General features: G+C 43.2%; 1 protein-coding gene across 1 annotated transcript in view; it reads left to right on the top strand.

Annotated features, from left to right (window-relative positions):
- The window catches only part of LOC103603109 (acyl-coenzyme A oxidase-like protein), a 175874-nt gene that overhangs the window by 22812 nt on the left and 130472 nt on the right, over nt 1–22590 (top strand). Inside the window, exon 3 of the mRNA XM_008587582.1 lies at nt 4048–4201. Coding sequence (XP_008585804.1) covers nt 4048–4201 — 154 coding nt within the window. The remainder of the gene's footprint in view (nt 1–4047; nt 4202–22590) is intronic.

Here is a 22590-nt window from a genome sequence, read left to right as displayed (position 1 = left end):
CTGACAATGGGTTGCTATCCAAAACATATAAGGAAAACATTCAATTAAAGATAAGATGAGCAAGCCAATAGGAAGTGGACAAAAGATTTGAAGACACACTTAACAAAAGAAGATGTATGAATGGTTGGCCAATAGACACAGGAAAAGATGCTCACTATCAGCAGTCATCAGCGAAATGCTAATTCAGACCATAAGGAGATATCATTACATATCCAACTGATGACTAACATTAAAAAGACTGCAAAGACCAATTGTTGACAGGGATGTGGGACAACTAGAATTCACATGCGCTGCTGGTGACATGTAATTTGGAAAATTGGGAGTTTCTTAAAAAGTTAAAAATGCATGTACCACATGACTCAGCTATTTTACTTCTACATATTTATTTACTCAAGAGAAATGAAGACGTGTCTCCTCTAAGATTTGTATACAAACTTTTATAACATTTTTATTTGTAATAGTCCCAAGCTGGAAACCAAAATGTTCATCAACAAGCAAATATGTAAACGAAATAAGATGTGTGCATTGCATAGAATGGAATACTAGTCAGCAATAAAAAGGAACTATGAACATGTGCTGTCATATTGATGAATCTCAAAACAACATGCTGGTTGAAGGAAGCAAGAACAACACATACTGTATAATCCCATTTACATAAAATACAACTACTCTATAGTGACAAGCAACAGGTCAGTGGTTGCCTTGGGGAGTGGGTGGAGAAAGGGATGGACTGCAAGGAGGCAACAGGCATTTTTTGAGGGGTGTTGGAAATGCTCTGTAGCTTGATTGTAGTGGTGATCTCGTGTATGTATACAGTGTCAAACTCTTCAAATGGTACACTGAATGAAGTTTATAACATGTAGAAGATTAACATTTCTCTATATATCTTATGTATATCTTCATATATATATATATGTATCTTCATATATAATATCTCAATAGTAGCACAATGGATGGGAGAGTGGGATGGAGGTTTATTGAACTGTAATGTTCTTACATTGTCTGTGAAGTGGTATAACACTATTGGAAGGAAGAATAATATAAGTCAAAGATGCATGTTTTAAATTGTGGAACAATCACTAAGAAAATAATAGTGGTGTAGTTTAAAAGCTAACAGTGGAATGCTAAAAGTTATTCAATTAATCAAAGGAAAACAGGAGCAGAAGGAAAAGAACAAAGAACTGATGAATCTTGGGCGTTACTGGTGCCATTGTGCACACAATAAGCACAAAATAGCTGCCGGTCTTGTCTTCCACTCCAGCACCAAACCCCTCCTCCCTTCCCTTTATGAGAAGCCTCGTGACATCTGCAAAACAGAAACCCTTTTGCTGCTGCAAGAGCCAAGTTCTCCACCCTGGTCGCATAGCTTCCACATTAGCATAATGCCCCTCCTTGATGGTGTCAGCCAGCCCTTGGTGCCCTATAGAAGCTCTACCACCCCCACACCTGGTGCTGTCCTCCATTTTGAGGGCAGCCTGGCAGATTCTTTTCCTTTAATAAAGTTTGATCAGTACCCGGCATTTCAGCTCACTTTCTTTGAAGAACATATGGGATAAATAGAAAAAAAATTACAAGATGATAGTTTTAAACTTAATCATATTGATAATTAAATTAGGTGTAAATGATTTAAACAGTTCTATTTAGTTTGGAGATTCTCAGACATGATAAAAAAATCAATATTCAACTAGATGCTTTCTACAAGAAACACACTTAAAATATAAGGATAAATAGGTTAAAAGAAAAATAATAAAAAAATGTATACCTGCAAACCCTAACTTTAAGAAAGCTGGAGTGGATATATTAATATCAGATGAAGTAGACTTCAGAAAAAGGAATATTACTAGAAAAAAGAGGAACACTTCATAACAGTAAACCAGTCAACAAGACCTAACAATCTGAATGTGTATGCACTCAATAAAAGAGCATCAAAATACATGAAAATAATGGACAGTATTAAAAGGAGAAATTACCAAATCTAAGATGATAGTTGCAGATATCAATTCTCCTGTCTGAGTAATTGGCATAATAAACAGAATATCAGTAATGATAAAAAAGATATGAGCAAATTTTATAGACATTGAAAGGATAAAATTAAATATTATTGGTATTCATGTAATGCCAGTACATTTGACAACATATGTGAAATAGACAAATTTCTTGAAAGATCTGAATTACCAAAAGTGACTCAAAAAATTATTGAAAATATGAATATCCCTATCTGACATTACTATTGAAGTCCATCAAATTTCTAATAAAAGAAAGCATACCAATTTTACACAAATTTTTTCAGCAAATAATAGGGAAAGGAAAATTTTCCAATCCATTGTAGGAGTATTACCCTTACATGAAGAACCAAAGACGTTATGAGACCAATATGCCTATGAAGAAAATACTAGCAAATCACATATAGTAAAATGTAAAAAGGATGATACACAATGACCAAATGGGGATTATCCCAGAACTGTCAGGTTGGTTGAGTATTTGAAAACAATCTATGTAATTTACCATATTAACAGTATAAAGGAGAAAAACCATATAAGGAGGCTCAGTAGATGACCCTCAGTTGATGGAGAACGATCAACGAATCAACACCTTTAAGTGATATCACCATTATCAATCTCCAGCCTCTAGGGCTTCTGCCAAGAAGACCAGGACCCCATGAGGCCACACTTCAAGGTACTTCCTGGATCCTGCCAATGAGGAGCTTAGAAGGAGGTGGTCAGGCCCGTGTGTTGACCACCCCTGACTCTTGTGCCTGGTCCTGAGGCTTCCTCTGTGTCCTGGAGTTTGGCTGAGCATGGAGAAGAATTCAGTAAAGCTTTATTCCTGGCAGTTGTTACAGAATATAATTCATTTTAAAGGGACTTTAAAATTAAGACTAATAGGAAAGCATTGAAAAGAAGGGAGAGTGAGGGAAAGCTGAGCCCTCCAACCGTGGCATTTTGAAATCTGGTAAAGAAGAAAATCAGAACTGAGGGGAGGTGTACACATGGAGGAGACCTGCAGGCATTGCCACACGCTGCATGGTGGTCGTACCTAAAGGTGGCTGAAAATGAAGGAGAACAGTGACACCACTTTGAAGGAAGAAATTGGTCACAGTCTGTATTAGCTTCCTACTGCTGCTGTAACTAATCGCCACAAACGTAGTGGCTTAAAATAGAACACTTTTATTACTTTACAATTCTGGAAGGCAGACATCTGAAATGGGTCTCGCTGGTGTAAAATTCAGGGGTCAGCAAGGCTGCTTTTCTCCTGGAGGCTCAGGGGGAATCCGTTTCCTGACCTTCTCTAGCTTCCTCATTCCCTGGCGTGTGGCCTCTGTCCGTCTTCAAAGCCAGCAATGGCCAGTGGAGTCTTTCTCATGCTGCATTGCTCTGACTGCTGCGACGGCCCCATCTCCTTCTCCTGCCTCCCTCTCACTCATAAGGACCCTTGTGGTTACATTGGGTATAATCCAGGACCCTCTCCCCATCTCAAGATCCCTAATTTAACCACATCTGCAAAGTCCCTTTTGCCACGTGAGGTGACATATTTACGGGTTCTGGAGATGAGGATGTGGACATCTTTGGAGGCCGTAATTCTGCCCACCACACCATCCATTTCAGAATTTTCCATGGACATGGAATTAAAAAAGTACAAATACAAGAGACGTGTAAAACTTTGTGTGTTGTGGATGGTAGAAGGACATAGTTTGGAATAGGACCCGCATGTGTAGACCAAGGAGGGAGAGAGTTCGGCATAGAGCCCACCCTGTGCTGGGTCGAGGGGTGTGAAGACAGATGCCCACGGGAGCCATGGGGACTATGAAGAGACTGGCAGGAAAGGAAACCTGGGCAGAAGTGCAGGAGAGGTTTTCCAAGGGGAGGATGTCTCAGTGGACACTCACGGTCATGATATGGTATGGTGCAGGTGGCAGTTTTGCAGGAAGCCTTTGGCAGTGACTGAAGGAGGAACCGTGGGGTGTACCCTGGACACCAGCCTGCTGCTGTCATCCCTTGGCGGGCTCCTTTACACGTGTTCGTCACATGTCTCTGCTTTGTCTCTCAGGCACGCTGGGGTTCTCCTGGATGAGGACATCTTCCAGGGGAAGGAGCTGGTCACCTGTCGCTCGCTGCAGGCCCTGGTGGCCGGGCTAAAGGCCTACAGTGCCAGGGAGAACATCAGCTGCCTGCAGGACTGCCGCAAGTGCACTGGAGGCATGGTGAGTCCTGTGAGTCCCCAGGAGGCCCCAGACCTGCGGGGCCCCATGATACATCACGTGCGGGATAGGAGGGAAGAGCACCAGGTGGCTGGTGGAGCACGGGATTTGGAGCCACATGGAAATCCCTGTGACTCTGGATACCTCACTTATGAGCCTTGTAGTCTGTGCATGTCCCCCACATGCACTGCTGTGAGGACAGTTATAGACCGTGTCTGTAAAGTGCTTGGCCCATGGTGCCTGGCCCATGGAGGCTCCCAGTAAATGCCATTAAACTTGGTCATGGTGGTGGTGGTTGACAGCATGGGAAAGGGCCACTGAGGGTTCAGATGATCAAAAAAGTTCTGCTCTAAAGTCTTAATCCCTTGGGGAGAACACAGGAAATGACCCCAAGAGATTTCCACCCCTGGAAGGAGGCAGAAGGCAGGGCATTTAGAGGCTGCCTGGTGTGTCCTCAGCCCCCGGCCTCAGGCTGGATTGTGCAGTGAGGGGTGGAAGGTGTGAGAAATCCCAATATGAATCTCTGGGGAGTTGAGGGGGTCTCTGAGAGCAGCTGGGATCTGTGCCCAGTTACCACACAACCCTGAGAGGGGAGGCACCTGTGGACTCAGAGAGTCTCTGCACCCTTGAGGGGACCCAGAGCCCCACGAGGTGAGAAGGTGGGCCCAAGTGGGGTCTCTGAGGGCAGGACATGCAGGCCACGGGGTCGTGGACCTGTGGCTTGGTGGCATGGCAGGGATGCAGGCATCGGCTGTGGTGGCAAGTGTGGTTTACCCTAGATGGCAGCCCCACATCAGATCCCCAGGGCTGCACCACTTCATCTGAGTGTGCAGCAGTGACTGGAGCCTCCAGATAACACCTTCCAGAGGAGGGTGGAAGGAGGAAGCCCCCCTGCTGGGCCTTTGGGCTGAATTTAATGCTGAACTTGGTTGTATCTTTGCCTGAAAGCAGCAGCTCTAAACCTGGAGCGGAGGATGGAGAGTTTTAGCCGCAATGGAGAAGGGTCAAGAGCAAGTCCGGGGCACCGTAGACAGCAGAAGGGGAGGATGAGCCTCTGGGGGCTGACACCCTGTGCTCGGCGTCAGAGCCGGGGACCGCATGGAGGGCACGGGAGGACGGGGTGGCGCCTTCACAACACGCGGAGCTGTGGGCAGAACCTGCAGGTTTCTACCATGTGAACGTGGCCTTGGCTCATCCGGAAGCCAGCATGGCTCTTTCTCTTGAGGTGGCCATGTGAGGTGTGTCCAGGCTGTGGTGCTGGAGGCCATGTTTGCTCTGCTTCTGTGGGGATGTGGTGTGGGAGTTCACAAGGGAAAGGAAGGGGATGAAGAATAAGGTGACAGCTGACACTGAGGCACAGCCAGGCGAGGACCAAGCTCCTCTGAGGCAGCAGTGGCTCATCACCTGACAAGTTTCCACCTGCAGCTCCAGGGGGTGCTCTCCTTTCACCCAGCAGCTGGGAGTGGAACCCAGGGATCCTGGGTGGAAGCAAGAGGGCTGGGTCAGCAGGCTGGGGCAGCCCACACAGGGGCGGCCGGGGCACTGAGCCAGCTCAGCTGTTGTGGCCCCTGATGGTGACACAACCCAAGACCTGTCTGTGGTCTTCTAGTCCTCTAGTCTTCCTCCCTACATGAAGTCCCTCATGCACCCCTCAGGGCCTCCGTAGCCCTCTGTCCTCTGTCCTGGCCCAAGTTTTCAGTCAGTACGAAGCCCTGGCAGGGCCTCCCAGAATGATTGCCCTCGCCCTGGTATCCAGTGGTCCTGCCCAGTCACGCCCACCTTTGCTGCCCAGGACCACCCAGCAGTGCAGAAACCACTCCTCGCCCCCATATCAGAGACCAGGCATGACGCCAAGGGCTGCTCTTCCAGGCTGGACATGGCCTGTCATCCCTCCAGCCCTGCTGCCTTTCAGAGCTTTGTTCCCAAGCAGCTCTTCAGTTCCCCGGGGCAAAGGACCCCAAAGGCAAACCCTGTTTCCTCCACTTACAACACCTCTGATGTCTAATATGTCAGTTGTCCACACCAAGCCATTCTCTAATTTTCTGTGGACAGCAGCTGGGTGCCCTACTATTTAATTTATTCTGGCACTAACTACCTGGAGTTAGTGCAGACCCACAGGTTAAGGCTTCAATCCCCAATACTGCCCCCCCCACCTCCCCTTCATACACCAATCGCAGGCACAGGTAGTGGGTCTACAGGCTACCCACACATGTGTCTGACTTGGCTATAAATCAGAGTCCCCATGACCCCCTCCTTAGTCTCAATAATTTGCTATATCTGCTCATAGTACCCAGGAAAACAGTTACGTTTACAGGTTTATTATAAATGATATAATAAAGGAGACAGATGAACAGCCAGGTGAAGAGGTGCATAGGACAAGGTCCTGAAGGGTCCCCAGCACAGCATCTTCTGTCCCTGTGGAGCTGGGGCACATCACTCCTGGCACGTGGATGTGCTCGCCAACCTGGGAGCTCTCCGAACTCTGTAGTTCAGGGATTTTTAGGGAGACTTCATCACATAGGCATGATCGATTATTAACTCAGTCTCCCATCTCTCTCCCTTCCTGGGGATGGGGGATAGGGATGAAAATTTGAGGCTTCTAACCATGGCTTGGTCTTTCTTATGACCAGCCCCCATCCTGAAGCTGTCCAGGAGCCCACTAGGAGTTGCCTCATTAAGACAAAAGACGCTCCTGTCACCCAAGAAATTTCAAAGGATTAGGAGCTCAGTGTCAGGAACGGGGGTTAGACTAAGTATTAGAACAAAAGGTGCTCCTAGCACCACTATCACTCAGGAAATTCCAAGGGTTTTAGGAGGTCTGTGTCAGGAACTGGGGACAGAGATCAAATACATATTTATTATCTTACATTAAGAGCTCCATGCCAGTAACCAGGGATGAAGACCGACTGTATACTTCTCATTATATCACAGCCGCAATTTCCACCTTGGTCCTTCCCTTCTCCCCACCCACGTATCCACCTGACACCGGCACAGAGCTATTCATAGGGACACACAAATATGTGTTGAAAGAAAAGCCTGAGCATCTTCTAATGGCTTAAGTTCATATTTTCACACACCACGTCTTCATGCAGGAGGTCTCCAGGAGTGGGGAAATGTGGAGAAATGTGGGTTGGAGCCTCATTTGAGCTGCTTGGGCTGCTGAGAGGATGCTGAAGCCTGCAGGACTCTTTTACAGCCTGGAGAACTGAGTAGATCTTGCTTCTAAAAAATGTATTTCAACACACATATACTGTCTTTGAAGCCAGCAACCCTGGGTGTGACCTTGGGCAAGTTATTCCCTTCTCTTTGCCTCAGTTTCCCCATATATAAAATGGGGAAAACAAGCCTTCTTTTGAGGTTGTGAGGGTTAAATTATATGAGATGATGAGCATCAAATGCTTCATGCATGGACTCAGGAAGTAGGGGTCGATGTTTCTGTGATGTGCCTAGCCTGGGGGTTTGCCATTGTACAGCATGGACAGCTGGATGCAGAGCCCGGTGCAATGTGGCAGGCCCGTGCAGCAGCAGGGACTAGGAGGATTTGGGGAGAACCGTGGAGAGTCCCCTAGCAGTGCCATTTTAGTGACTCGAAATATCATCAAGAGCCTCCCAGATAGGGTTGGGGATGCTGGCATACAGGATAGAGGTGTGAGATTGTGTGGCACATTGAAGGACACCAGGACAGGCATAGGCTGGGTCCAAGAGAGGATGTGGTGGAGGAAAGAATGGAAGAGAGGAAGCTGGAATTAGACTGGGGAGAGGAGACTGATCCCATCTGCACGGCTGTCCATGGCAGGCACTCGGACGGCACCTTCAGTCCCAAGAACCACATGGCTGATTGAGTTCACAGAGACAAAGCCTCAGCACAGTGCTTGGCACGTAGTAGGCGCTTAACATTTTCAGCCATTCTCATGTATTGCCATGTCTCAAATGAGTATACTGAGGCTGGACTACGAGGGCAGCGAGATCAGGGACCAAGTCCTTGATCACTACAGCCTAAGTCTGATTACAGTGTGGAGTGTCCAGTGAGCAGCTGTGGACTGAGCAACGACTAATGAAGACTGATGGACAGAGGGACCGACTGAATGAATAAATGCCCCGTGCTTCCATTTTTCTTTCTTACCTTTACATCTTGGGACTCCTTGGTCTTTTCTCGCTTTATTGTTATTACTTTTTTATTTTTTATCCTGAATGCTTTTTAAAAAAAAAAAAACATACAACTTGGGGCCGGCCCGGTGGCGCACTGGGTAGTGCGCCGCTTGGGAAGCGCGGCAGCGCTCCCGTTCGAGGGTTCGGATCCCACATACAGACCGGCTCCCGCTCACTGGCTGAGCGAGGCGCGGGAAGCAACACCGAGGCTTGCGATCCCGTTGCCAGTCCCCGGTCCGGTACGGGGGCAACACTGAGGGTTGCGATCCATTGCCGGACATGGAAAAAAGACAAAAGACAAAAAAAAAAAAAAAAAAAAAAAACATACAACTTTATTGGTGCTTTTGGGGGAGAAAGAACCCTGGCGTTGCCTGTAGGCTCCCCATATTCAGAGCAACAGTAACGTTCATTAGCCCTGAAACCTGCATGGGCCCATGTTGACAGCTTATTTGTTGAGGACAAATTTTGATGACAGTGTGTCTAGTTTAGGAGATAAGGACTAGAAAAGAGCGGAGGATGGGAAATTACCGTACAGTTTATTAAGACGTGAGTGCGTCTGGCCCCTAATTTTGCCTCTGCTGTGTTCATATGGCCCTGTGAGATCCTGCTTCTCTTAACCGCTAACTTCAATGTTTGTTGCAGTTGCCTCAAGTGAACATCGTCGGTGCAGGGCAGCTTCTTTGCTAAAGTAAAGCATATTCGAAAACACATTCACTGTATTATTTTTACCAATTACAAAAGTAATGCGTATTCATTGTAGGAATTTTTTAAAGACAGAAAAGCTCAAAGAAGAAAGGAAATATATCCCACAATTATGCTTCTCAGAGATGGTTGCTGTTTGCACATATTCTTTCTGTGCTGTGTGTGTGTGTGTGTGTTTAACATTTTATAACTCCCCTTTTCACCTAAGAGTTGACGTGGAGACTCTTTCAGATCACTCTTTTGCAGTAAAGTTTTATTGGCTGGTACCATTTATCATGTAGGTGTATCATAATTTAGTCCACTGATCCCTCCGGTTATGTCATATTTTTTCACAATTATAAATGACACTATAGAAAACATTCTGGCACATAACTTTTTTTTTACATACCTGTTATTGTTTTCTTGGGATCAAGTATTTAAGTGTTATTGGTATTCTCAACAAAGGTTATACCAATTTTCATTCCCACCAGCAGTGAAACACAGAATGCTTAATAGTTTCTGGATCAGTGGCTTTCAAATTCTTTTGACCATGACCCAAAGTAAAAGGTACACTTTTCATTACAACTCAGTATATTTACAAACATGCATATATGAAATTGAAAAAAGAAATTTCATGAAACAGTACTGGTCTCATTATTGTGATTTGCTTTAGTAATTTCATTTTATTTTATGTCATCAAACAAAAAAGCTAGTCATGGTGCATTAAATTGATTTCATGACCTGCTAGTGTGTCAAAGCATGCTGTTTGCAAAACATAACCCAGACTCACTGATCAAACAGAAAGGGTCTTGCTATATATAGCTAAGAGCTGCAGGTCAGCGGAGTGTGTCTGTGGTGATAAAAAGAAGTTGGAGTTTCAGGGGAATAATTTTCTAGTCCAGACTGGGTGGGGGTGGGGTTGCTTTGGCTGAGATCAGACTCTTTGATTACTTAGTTTTCATTAGAATGTCACTGATTTGGCCCTTTAGAACTTAAGAGTTTGTATTTGAAAACAGGAAAGAGATAAAGGCCTTTAAATGGCTCCTAAGCATTGACACTTAACAAAAAGTGATCAGTTCTTCCTACCTGCTTGGCTTAGCTTAGATCTGGGGAGGAACGAATGTGCACAGCAGCCCCCCAGGTTTGGTCTAAGTGAGAGTTCATGATCCCAGCACTGTTGCTCTTGAACTGCTCTGTGGAAACCTTTGGATTCTGAGATTCTTTCTCTCCACAAACTGATGTTTCCATAACACTTGGTGGTTGATCTTAATAACATTATCACTCTGTGTCAGGAAATCATGAGAAAGTCCTTAGGTTGGCTGTTTCTATAAGAGTCTTGGCAATTCTTGCTTTCTTTAGCAATAGGCTAAATGTTGCAAGAGTAGTATTTTGTTGCTTAAAGAACATTCTTAGCAGTGAAGTAAATAAATGCCAAGTACAAATAGAAGGGAAATTTTGGAATTAAATCATATTTTAGTCTTTCCACTTTTTTGTTTCCAAGCTCTAATTTTTCTAACATCTCTACTTTTTCAGCATGATCTGTCACTTTTTTTTTTGCATAAAACCTAGGATAAATGAGATTTCATACACAAAAGAAAAAAATTCCAAAATCCAATTGTTAAATGAACAATATTAGTTGGAACTTTCATAATTCATGTTCATGAAAGCACCTCATAGCCTAATGACTGCTGATTAAGAATCATTGTTAAGTATTGCTAAGTTCTCTCTCTCTCTGGAACAGTGTACTAGGTACATGTTCCCTTTCCTGGGAGTCAGGTAATGTGAGGGGGGCACTGTACACTGTGCATGGACGTGGGAGGCCCTGAGATTTCAGGCAAATGAGCATCAGGGGCTTCTGACCAAGATGGACTAACAGGTAGCAGATAGACCCTCCTGACCAAAACAACCCCAAATTGGACAATATATGTGTACTACACAGTTTGCAAGATACTAGACATCAGGCAATAAGGGATAATAATCTTTGAGAGAGAGGAGATAAACCAGATGAGCCCTACAGTTACCCCCAGTTTACTGCCTTAAAAGAGTTTCCAGGCCATGCCTAAGGAGGGGGAACTGTTACAGAACCCAGCGAACCCCCTGAGTTGAAGACACGGAGCTTAGAGTCCAAGGAGACCAAAGCATGTAGAGTGCACAGGATAGAGTTGTGTACAGAAGAGAACTGGTCAAAGAGAGAACTCAGAGATCTGCAGCAGGTCTTCCTTGAATATTCAGTTGAGTACTGATTAGTGTTTACTACTCTTGCAACATTTAGCCCATTGCTAAAGAAAGGAAATGACTCAAGGCTGAGGAAAAAATCACCACAAGGATTAGAGGGAAGTGTCCGGTGTTCACAAAGGACTGGGAGTGGTGCCTTTTCTTACCAGCCAGTCTGGAATACCTTAAGACTCACAGCCTGAGAAGAGAAGAAGTGTTATGTATAAAAGAGCAAAGATAAAGATGACAGCAGATTTCTCATTGGAAACAATGCAAGTAAGAAGACAGTGGAGCAACCTCTTTAAAGTACTGAAAGGAAAAAAAAAATCGATCTAAAATTCTGCATCCAACAAAATTATGTTTCAGAAGCAAAGGTATAATAGACATTTTAAGTCTTGGAAAAGTTGAGGAATTTATCAACTTTACATTAAAAAATATTAAAGGAATTTCTTTAGGCTGAAGTAAAATGATACTAGAGGGAAATATGGATTTGCACAAAGGAATAAAAAATATGAAAAATAGTGACTGTGGATAGACTTTTTTTTACCACTTAAATCTCTTTAAAAAATAATTGACTAAGCAAAAATAATAATGATATAGTGTCAGGTTTATAACATATGTACAGATAAAATGCATGGCAGCAATAGTATGAAATCCAGAAGGGGAGAAAGGGAGGTATACTGTTGTGAGGTTCTTACACTGTGTGAGAAGTTGTACAATATCACTTGCAAGTAGGCTGAGATAAGTTAAACATTTATACTATAAATCCTAAGGCTACTGTTAAAATAATACAACAAAGAGTTATAGCTAAAAAAAAAAGTGAAATTATAACAACACTAAGTTAATCCAAAAGAAGGCAGGAAAAGAGGAAATATGGAAGAATGAAGAGACTATTCAAATAGAAAACAAATAGCAAGATGGTAGATTTAAAGATGATAAATTTAACTATTGTATATTAATAGATGCTTTAAATGTAAATATCCCAATTAAAAGGCAGAGATTGTCAGACATCATGCTAATACCAGCGAAAAGGAAGCTGGAGTGACTACATTAATATCAGACAAAGTAGATTTCAGAGCAAAGAATATTGCCTGGGATAAATAATGTCATGTCATAATGACAAGGGCTTCCCCAAGGAGGTGAGGCTCAACTTCACTGTGTGGAATGAGCAGAAGTCAGTGGGTGAATGAGACTCCATTGCTCTCTGCATGTGCATGCAGCTCTTATTTCAGCTTACAAGCCTCTTAATGTTAAGAGGTCTACAATTCCTAAAGATGAGGAGCTAAACTCTGTGAGACTTTGTTCCTCTGGTACCCCAGACCTGCTGTTCCTATTGATTTTCTGTGCTGATGAAAAAGCAGCTTTCTCTCATATCAGACAAGTATATGCAGATGCCCAGGACCCAGGCACGCCCTGACCTGGGGCTATGGGGTTTCTTTGCTTAGTGTTTGCTTTTGGTAACAGTCATTAAGCACTTCCTGTATGTGTAGGCACCTTTATAAATACTTTCAATAGAATAATTTAGCTAATTTTTCAGTTAAATGAGTACTGTTATTGGTTTTACTTTACACATGAAGGAAACTGAGGCCAGAGAGATTAAACAACTCGCCCAAGGTTGAACATCAAAGTGGCAGAGTCAGGCTTTGAACCTAAAAAGCCTGTTCCATAACCCATGCTCCAAATCACTCTGCCATTTGCACATTGGGCCGTGCTGGCTTCTGCTGTCTCTACACCAGAAAATAGCTGCATTCTCCTTACGGGGATGAGCACAGTTTGAATCTAACCTGTGACTTTGCAACTGGGTGAATTTGGGCAGGTCCCTCACCTTTCCGAGCCTCATTTTCCAGGTGTCCACAGGCGTGTCCCATTGAGCTCTCTGGTGGTTAAAGTTAGTTAAACTGGACCTTCCCATGGTGGTGAAGTTCAACTGGCAGGACCAGACCCTTCTTTTCCTGTTAGACCCTCTGCGATGACTCCCTGCTGTTTCCACTGTAGTACAGCTGAGGGAAGAGAGGGGGTATTTGGTTAAATTGCTTACCCCAGACCTCTTTGGTGGGTCAGGGAGGGGCAGGAACAGGAGTTGGCAAAGCTGAGCCTGCTCTTGGTACGCAGCTGTGTGACATTCCCAGTGGCTAGGGCTTCGTGCTTCCACATGCTCTGCATTTTGGCTTCTAATCTCCGTGTGTCAGTGGAGAATCATTTGGACCTGATGAAATGCTTCACCTGCCCACGTGGGAACGCTGCCTTCTGGGCTCTCAGTTGGCCACCAGAGCTGAACTCTGCTGGCTCTGATCAGTCACGTGGTTCAGGCCTCAGCTGCTTCTATTTCCCATCTTCTTCCTTTAAGGATTGATGGGGTCACCCAAGTTATTAAGACTGTTGATATTTAGCTGTACTTACACATTGCCTCTTCTCCCCATATTCAAGCAAAGCTAGACTGAATTTCCTAAAGTTATCTAAGAGAGGAGGAGGGGAAGCAGAGCCCTGGATCTTGCCTTTCTGCCTGCGGGAAAGGAGCCTTGTCATGGAAGGATGCTCTTGGGTTGGTGTGGGTGGGATCTCATGGTCAGGCCTCTGTGAACTTGTACCTTACCACTGAATGCCTCAGTTTCCTTAGCTCTTAAAACCTATTCCATGGTAGGCACTCATTGAATGCTTGGTTCTCCTTCCCTTCCTTTTACTGAGTGTAATAACAGATCATGCTGAAGGATCCCAACTCTCTCCCCTTCCCTTCTTCCCCTCCCCTGACCATGACCAATTACACACATGTGGGAGCTGTGTGGTTGGGGCTCCTCGGGGTGCAGCTTTGAATCATGGAGACAGGTCACATTCTCAGCAAATGCTGACTCCAAAGCATTGGGGTCTACAAAAGCAGCCTGGAGCCTGGACACACCGCATGGTTCCACTGCCCTCCACTGCAGTAGAACTGCAGTTTGAGCCCCAGCTGCTGGCCTCAGCCCTGCACAGCCAAGATCTTCACAGGGACCATCTACATCCCTCAGCCCTTAGGTGTTACCTGTACCTGGATGCCGTGGCCAGGGTCTGAGCCCTCCAGGTCAACCCCCTTGATACCAACACCAGAAGGTACCATTCCTGGGCTCACTGTGCCCTCGGGGTCAATCTTTACAGGATTTTATTCTGTCTCCCACCAGTGGAGAACCTTCTTGTCTCTGCCCCTGGCTGCTCCATTTTTCCTTGGTATGTTCCAGAATCCCACACAGAAGAGCAGAACTGGACAAAACAGAGTAGAGAGATATCTGCACCAAATTGGAACAGAATAAAGTCTCAGAAGAGATGTGCAGCCCAGCATGATGATAAGGTTATCAGCAAACACGCGTTGACCCTTCCTTTCATGTCAGACATAGAGCTGCTGTCTGCTGTTTGGAGATGTGATCCAGCTGGCAATGACTGAGTAATCATAGTTAATGATTGCATAAGAGAACAGGGAAACAATTGCAAGTGTTTATAAATTTAAAAAAGAAAAAAATGGTGAGATGCAGAGCCCCCTACTTATTCAGTAGATTTAGTCCCAAGACTAATTCCTCGAGGAGATTCACCACCACCTCATTTATCTGGCATCAGCCAATCCCTGGAACACAACCAAGGCCTGAAATAAACAAAACAGATCTCTGGGAATCCCAAAAAGATGTCACCAAGTGTGTGTGCTGCAGCTCAAGCCCTTGCTCTGCTTCTGAAGGAGCCTGGCCAGTCTCTGCTTGTGCTTGTGGACACTCACACGGTCCCTGACTTCCTAGTGTATGCAGAGAGAGGCAGATGGACTCTGAGTGCAGGCAGCGGGGAGCATTTGGAGCACCTGCTGTGACCAAAGGAAATCTATTAAACAAACAAACAAAAAAGAAAACTATTAAAAGAAGAACTGTTAAAAACAAAAATAAAAACAAAAACAACCAGACTCAAAAATCCAAGCATACTGTGGGTGCCTGGGGTGTGGGTGAATCTAAGCTCCTCCGGAACACAGAGTCTTCCAGGCAGAGTGGGCTCTGTGTAGGCAGGCAGGCTGGTGCAGGAGGGACAATCACTGAGGGTCACCCCTCCATCCTGGATGCTGCAGATTTACTATTCCCTGGAACAAAATAGAAGCATTTGTTTAAATACTCAGCTTCTCACAGCAAGCCCCTGAACATGCATCTTTGAAAACAGACAAGTAGGTCAGCCTGACTCAGAACTAATATAACAGAGGCCATTTTGCTCCCCATCCAACTTCTTAAGATGAGACAGTAAAAAAAAAAAAAAAAAAAAAAAGGAAAAGGAAAAAATCCTGGGTACCCCTGGGTCATGTGTAGCTAGTAACGCTGGTGGAAGATTCTAAGTCTGAAGGTCATGGGTCCATCTGGCTGGGATGCAGATGTGGGCAGGGTGGGGCAAGATGGGCTTTGCAGGTGGAAGGAGTTTAGGCATGGCACATATGCAGACAGGGTCCAAGGCTGGGTCTGGCGCAACTCCCAAGAAGGGTCTGTCTGGGATCTAGATGTTGACAAGGCCTCCTAGTAGAAGGGCCTTCTCCATGGTTACTGTGACAACTTTATCAGCCGGACTCTTTGCTCAGCACTACCTCGTGTTTCTAGGGCACCAACTGGTTTCTAACTCCCTCCCTTACTCTGGAAGGGTTGAGGGGCTTCAAGAAGAATCCCAGTGTCCTGGGGCTCTGAATTAAAATCCAGGCTTCTCACCTCTGTCATTTTCTGACAATAACCTGTTTGGCTGTAGGGATTTCGAGAGACAGCACAATAAAAATCACCCAGTGATTACAAATGATTTCCCAACTTTGTAAGAACCTTGCACCAAGATTAAAGGAATCAGCTCTTATTTTTTGAAAGAAGTTTTCATTTTTGGCTCCCTGACATTCTGAGTCCCTGCTAGGTACAGTGCCAGGGGCCTGTACAAATGCTGTCCTCTTTCGTCCTCCAACAGTCGTGTGAATAGGAATTATTATCCTTATGATTTTCCCACAGAAGGAAGAACTAAGACCAGAGGGTAAATGTTATTTCTCCAGATCTAGTAAGAGGCGGAGGCAGAAGTTCTAACTCAGGCCTTCTAAATCCAGGCTCTTGTCCCTAACCCAGGACCTTGCTCTTTTCTTTTTTTTTTTTTTTTGGCAGAGTGGGGTGGGGGAGGTGATAACTTTGTTCCCTGGACCTCTGGGGTCTGTGTTAATCAATGTTCTACACTTAACTCTCATTTAACATAATGATGGTTTTTAAACAAGCCTCTGTCTTTTGCTGTTAATCTGTGGTCACTGGAAAAAATTGTCCCCTGGTGAGAAAGTCCATATGTCATCTTTTGAGTGTCCTGTGTTAGTAGGTCCTATCTTGTCAGGCAAATTAGAGTGGGAGAGTAGCAGGCAGTAAAACTGCCCCTCATCACTGATAAAAAAAGAGAGATTGCTAAAATGACCCAAGGGTAATCATTTTATTGGCAACATTCCTTTGAAGGCCTCAGCCCAAGCTTCTTAAAGGGCATAAACAAGGCGATTGTAAATTTCATACGGGATGGATAGAATCCAGACATATGAGAGAATAATGGATGGAGTTGGCGTCGATCCTGGGCCAATTTGCCAAATCTTGAATCTAGTGTTCATTGTTGATCTTTCTCGTTTTACCCTCCCCTGGGATGGTTCATAACTCTCCAGAAGGATTCACCCCATATCACATCAAGGAAACCAAAAGAGGCGGGTGGTGGGTTGAAGCTTCACAAGTTGACTTCAGAATTTGTGATCATCTTAGTTGCGATTATTTTGGATGCAAGTAAGACAGAGAGACCCATTACAAACTTGCTCAAGCAAGAAAGGAGAGAGAGACACACAGAGAGAGATGTTCTGAAATCCAGGTCTCACGAGGCCTGGGAAGTGGGAAGGGGTCCGGAGTCCAGGCGTCTCTGCATGAGGTCTCTCCATCCCTTAGGACCCACAGTCTCAGCCTTTGCATCTCCTGGCATCTGCCCACTCTCCTTTCTCTTCTCTACTTTGCCCTCTGGCTGTGGAGTTCATAGCACCTCCATTCTAGCCACACTCTGAGACAGTGTCTCACAGACCCAGTGCTGAGTCCCTGTTTCAGTTTGAACCGGAGTCCTTCCCAACTCAGTCATGTTTGGTCAGGGAAAGGGGTCACATATCATGAACGTGCCTGCTGATATCCACCTCAATGGGTGCTGAGACAGTTCTCAGAGAACAGTAGCTGAGCGGATATCTATTGTCGTATATATGAGAGCTGTTAAAATATTTTCCAACTAATCCTTTGTGGATGGTGCATAGAAATAGAGTTTAATTTTGTATGTTGACCTTATATGTGCAACCTTGCTAAATTGTCATTACATTGATTGTAATAATCTATTTGTAGTTCTCTTGGGTTTCTTATGAAGATAATCATATCATCTGTGAAAAGAATGATAACTTTCTCCCTCTACAATTATTTATGTTTATTTCTTTGACTTATACTGTTGAAGTGGCAAGTACTTCCGGTGCAGTGGATAAAAGCAGTGATTGATAACAGGCGCCTGCATCGTATTCTTGACCTTAAAGGGAATGTGCTTACTGTTTCGCCATTAAGGATATAATCTGGTGTGAGTATTTTGCAGATGTTAGGTTTTATCATTTTTTTGGTCAGTTTTATAATTTGAATGTATTTAAATTTTATGGAATTATTTATCTGCATTTATTTTATTGAGATAATTGGACCTTTCCCTCTCTTTAATCTGTTAATGTGGTGAATTTACATTAACAGATTTTCTATTGTTAATAAATCTCGAGTTTGGGGACATATACAACTTAGTCATCATGTGCGTGTGTTTGTGTGTGCGTGTGTGTGTTTAAGACACTGTTGATTTTGTTTGCTAATATTTGTTTTGTTTTTCCATCTGAGATCTTGAGTGAGGTTGGCCTGTGTTATCACTTTCTAGTAGCACCCTTATCTAGTTTGCATATCAAAGTTATACCACCCTCATTAAATGACTTTGGAAGTGTTCCTTCTTTTTCTATTCTCTGGAAGGGTTTGCATAGAAATGAATTATCTGCTCCTTGAACATTTGGTACAAGTAACTATAAGGCCACATAGCCTTGTGGTTTCCTTCTGAGAACATTTTAAGTGATTGATTCTGTTTCTTTAGTGGTTATAAGTTATTCAGGTTTTCTATTTCTTCTTGACTCTGTTTTGGTAATTTATATTTTTCTAGTAATTTGTCCATTTCTTCTTAGTTTCACAATTTATTGGCGTGAAGTTCATAGTATCCTTTTATCTTTTTAATCCCTGCTGTACCTGTAGTTATGCCAACTTTTTGCTTTTCCCATTCCCCTTATCTCTTGATCTATTATATATATATTTTTTAAAATAGCAAACTTTTGGTTCTGTTGATCTTCTGCACTATATCTGGTTTTTCTATTTCATTGATTTTATCTTTATTATTTATTTCCCTCTATTTTCTTTGTGTTTATTCTCTTGCTCATTTTCTAGTATCTTAATTTGAGTTATTAATTTTCTCCATTTCTCTTTCTCTTTTATGAACATTTAAAGCTATAGCTTTTCTTTTTAAATACTGCTTTGGCTATATCAACCATGATTTGATGTGTCAGATTTTCCATTTATCAATTCTAAGTGTATTTTAATTTCCATCATGATTTATTTGACCTGAGAATTAGGTGAGTATGTTTTTTAATTTCCTAGTGTCTGGTATTTAAAAATAATAAAAATGGCCAAATTTTGTCAAATTCCCACCGTGTATTGGGCACCAGTCTTTACACTGATTAACATAAATTCTCACAACAGTCCTACAAAGTAGGACTATTATGACCCCAATATTATGTATGTGAAAAATGCGACACTTAGAGTTTAAGCAATGTGCCCAAGATTACACAGCCCATGACTTGGCAGAGCCAACATTCAAACCCAGGCCATTTGTCTAGGGAGTATAACCACCAGACAGGAGTGCCTTCTTTTTAGTTACTGTTCTTATTGTTATAATAACAATTATTATTGTTATATTGGTTTTTCCACTTAATTTCACTGTAGTCAGAGAACATTGCCAGTGTGATACAGATTTTTTGAAATTTATTATGACCTACTCTATGGCCTAAAACAAGGTCAATTTCCACATGTGCCTCAGAGAAATGTGCATTCTGTAATGGGGTGCAGAGTTTACCATGTGACCGATAGATCAAGCTTATTAATGGCATTATTCAAATATTCCCTGTCCTTACTGAGGCTTTGGTCTGTCTGATCTATTAATTATTGAAGGATGTGTGCTCAAATCTTCTATTGTTGATGGGAGATTTGACAGTGTCTCCTTGTAGTTCCACCAATTTTGGTCTTATTATTTTACAGTTGTGTTACTAGATGTTTACAAGTTTAGAATTGATTTATCTTCCTGGTGAGCTGAATCTATGATCCTTGAGTAGTGACTCTATCTCTAGTAATGCCTTAAAACGTATTTTGTCCAATATTAATATAAGGACAAAAAGCTTCCATGTGGTTGTATTTACCTGTACATCCTCTTACTTTTAACTTTTCTGTATTATTATCTTATTTTTTTATAAACAAAATTTAGCTGTTTTTGAAATTTTTAATTTACCTTAACAGCTTTATTTTTATCTGTTTAGTTTAAGTATTTATTGTCATTGCGGATATGTTTGAATTCATTTCTTCCATCTCACTCTTTATTTTCTATTTGTTGTGCCTTATCTCTGCTTGTGTGGACTTCTAACTTTCAGATTTATAGTGTTTTTTCTCCTTTCCATTTTTCCCTCTTTTAGTTTTTACTCTATTTATGCTCCTTTTGTGGCCACCCTAGCAATTTTAACCTAGACCTTTAACTTGCAAAGTCTGAAGTTAGTTATCTTTGTTTTCTCCCAACAATGTAAGAGACTAGATTGCCTTAACTCATCACCAGCTCCCACCTTCTGTACAGTTGTCCCTAACTTCACTGTTACACTTTTTAGTCCCACAAATCAGCCATCACATTTGCTACATGGAATCAGTGTTTCTTCAGAGTTTCCACTTTTTTTCAGTTTCTTTGCTCATGATTCTTTTGTGCATCTCTTTACTCATTTTCCTTGTTCTTGGAGTATTTTCTTCAAAATACCATTTAGTGTGGGTCTGTGGTTTTCATTTGCCTGAATATGTCTTTATTTCTGCTCAATCTTGAAAGGTTAAGTATGTAATTAATTGTTCATATATGATTCGTAGTTGGCAGGTACGTTCTCCTGGTACTTGGAAGTTTTTCCCACCATCCTGGATTTCCTTGCTGCTGAGGAATCAGCCATCTATCTAACTGTGATTTTGCATGGCCATCTATTTTTTCCCCTTGCTTCTTTTAAGACATTTTATTTGTTTGGTGATCTATGATTNACAAATCAGCCATCACATTTGCTACATGGAATCAGTGTTTCTTCAGAGTTTCCACTTTTTTCAGTTTCTTTGCTCACGATTCTTTTGTGCATCTCTTTAGTCGTTTTCCTTGTTCTTGGAGTATTTTCTTCCAAGACCCACCCATTTAGTGTGGGTCTGTGGTTTTCATTTGCTTGAATATGTCTTTATTTCTGCTCAATATTGAAAGGTTAAGTATGTAATTAATTGTTCATATATGATTCGTAGTTGGCAGGTACGTTCTCCCGGTACTTTGAAGTTTTTCCCACCATCCTGGATTTCCTTGCTGCTGAGGAATCAGCCATCTATCTAACTGTGATTTTGCATAGCCATCTATTTTTTCCCCTTGCTTCTTTTAAGACATTTTATTTGTTTGGTGATCTATGATTTCATTACAATATGTGTAAGTACAAATTTGGTTTTATTTTTCCTAATTGGGTTCATTTGAGCTTGCTGAATACATGGATTTGTGTCACTCAACCATCCTGGGAAATTTGAGGCTGTTGTCATTTTGAATATTGCTTCTCCTTGTTCTTTATGTTATCTCCTTCTGGATGTGTGAGGCTAATATCAATACCGGCTGCCTCTGCAGTTGGATTCTGTTGACTGTTATCTCTTCTGATTGTTCTTCATCTCCCCTTGTGTTTTGTGACTTTTTTTTTTTGGATTTCTGATCTTTGGGACTTTATTGTGATAGTTCTTTCAGGACAGACAGGGTCTGCATTTGCTTTGAATTTCTGATCTTTGGGACTTTATTGTGATAGTTCTTTCAGGACAGACAGGGTCTGCATTTGCCTCTGCCAGGAGCCTGGAGACCACTTTAAACTGGCTCCTCTGCATGGGGCTTCAAGGGTCTCATAGGAAGTATGGACTCAGCCCCAAAGCCCTATGAAGATAGGCTATGGTTGGACATTCCAGAGAAAGGTATTTCCCCCCCTCCACCTACAGCCAGAGCTGAGACTAGCAAATTTCCTCATGATCTTCTTGGGTGGGTGATGGTGCTTTCTTATTTCACCCATGCTAGACACCATCTTCCAGAGGACTGGCCTTACGTAGGTACATTTGTATAACCTCCTACCTGGCCTCGACAATTGCTGCCCTCTTTGGAGACTTGTCTCTCACTGTGTTCAGGCTCAGAGTATTTCTCATTGTCAGCTTAACTATGTATTCAAAATGATTTTTTAAAAAATATTTTATTAAGCATATTTTTGATGATTTCTACTGAATCTGGCTTCCCCTCCTCTACAACATTTAAACTGTTTTGTCAAGTTACTATGAATCCCCTGCGACTCAGCTCAGAGGACCCTTCCCGGTCCTGCCCCCCTGAGCTCTGGGCAGCGTTTACCGTGGCAGGTTTTCCCTGTGGGACACACCCTGCTCTCAGCTCCAGGACACCACACTCTCAGGTTTCTTCCTGCTTTTCTTCTTGGCCTCCTCTGCCAGTTTTCCTCCACCTGACCTCTTGACATTGGCATTTTCCAGACATGACCCTGGGTCTTCTCTCCCTGCAGTCACTCCTTTGGTGATTCCGTCCCTTTCTGCCATCTTAAATGCTACCTCTGTGGTGAGGACTCTAATTTATATTTCCATCCCGCACATCTTCTCACATCTCCACGTTCTTACATCTCACTTTCATTTTGACTGGTCCGCTGGGATGTTTTGCCGATTCTCATGTCTGACATTTGCAGATAAGAGTGTTTGATCTTTCCCCACAAACATACGATGCCCCCTCCAGGATTCTCCCACTCAGTCAACACCACGCCACCCACACCCCTGCTGGTGTGGCCCAACCACCTCTTTGTCACTCACACCCACCCTTCCCCAAGCCCTTCGCCAGCTGCCACTCTTCCACCCTGGTGTCCCGACGCCACACCACCAGTTAGTCCAGCTCACTATGCATAGCAGCTAGAGGAATCTTTTTTTTTTTTTTTTCCTTTTTGTCTTTTTTCGTGACCGGTAACAGGATCGCAACCC

Source organism: Galeopterus variegatus, unplaced genomic scaffold, assembly GCF_000696425.1.
Source record: "Galeopterus variegatus unplaced genomic scaffold, G_variegatus-3.0.2 Scaffold4457, whole genome shotgun sequence".
NCBI lineage: Eukaryota > Metazoa > Chordata > Mammalia > Dermoptera > Cynocephalidae > Galeopterus > Galeopterus variegatus.
Note: the sequence above shows the minus strand (reverse complement) of the source record. Positions and strands in the feature narration are given on the sequence as shown.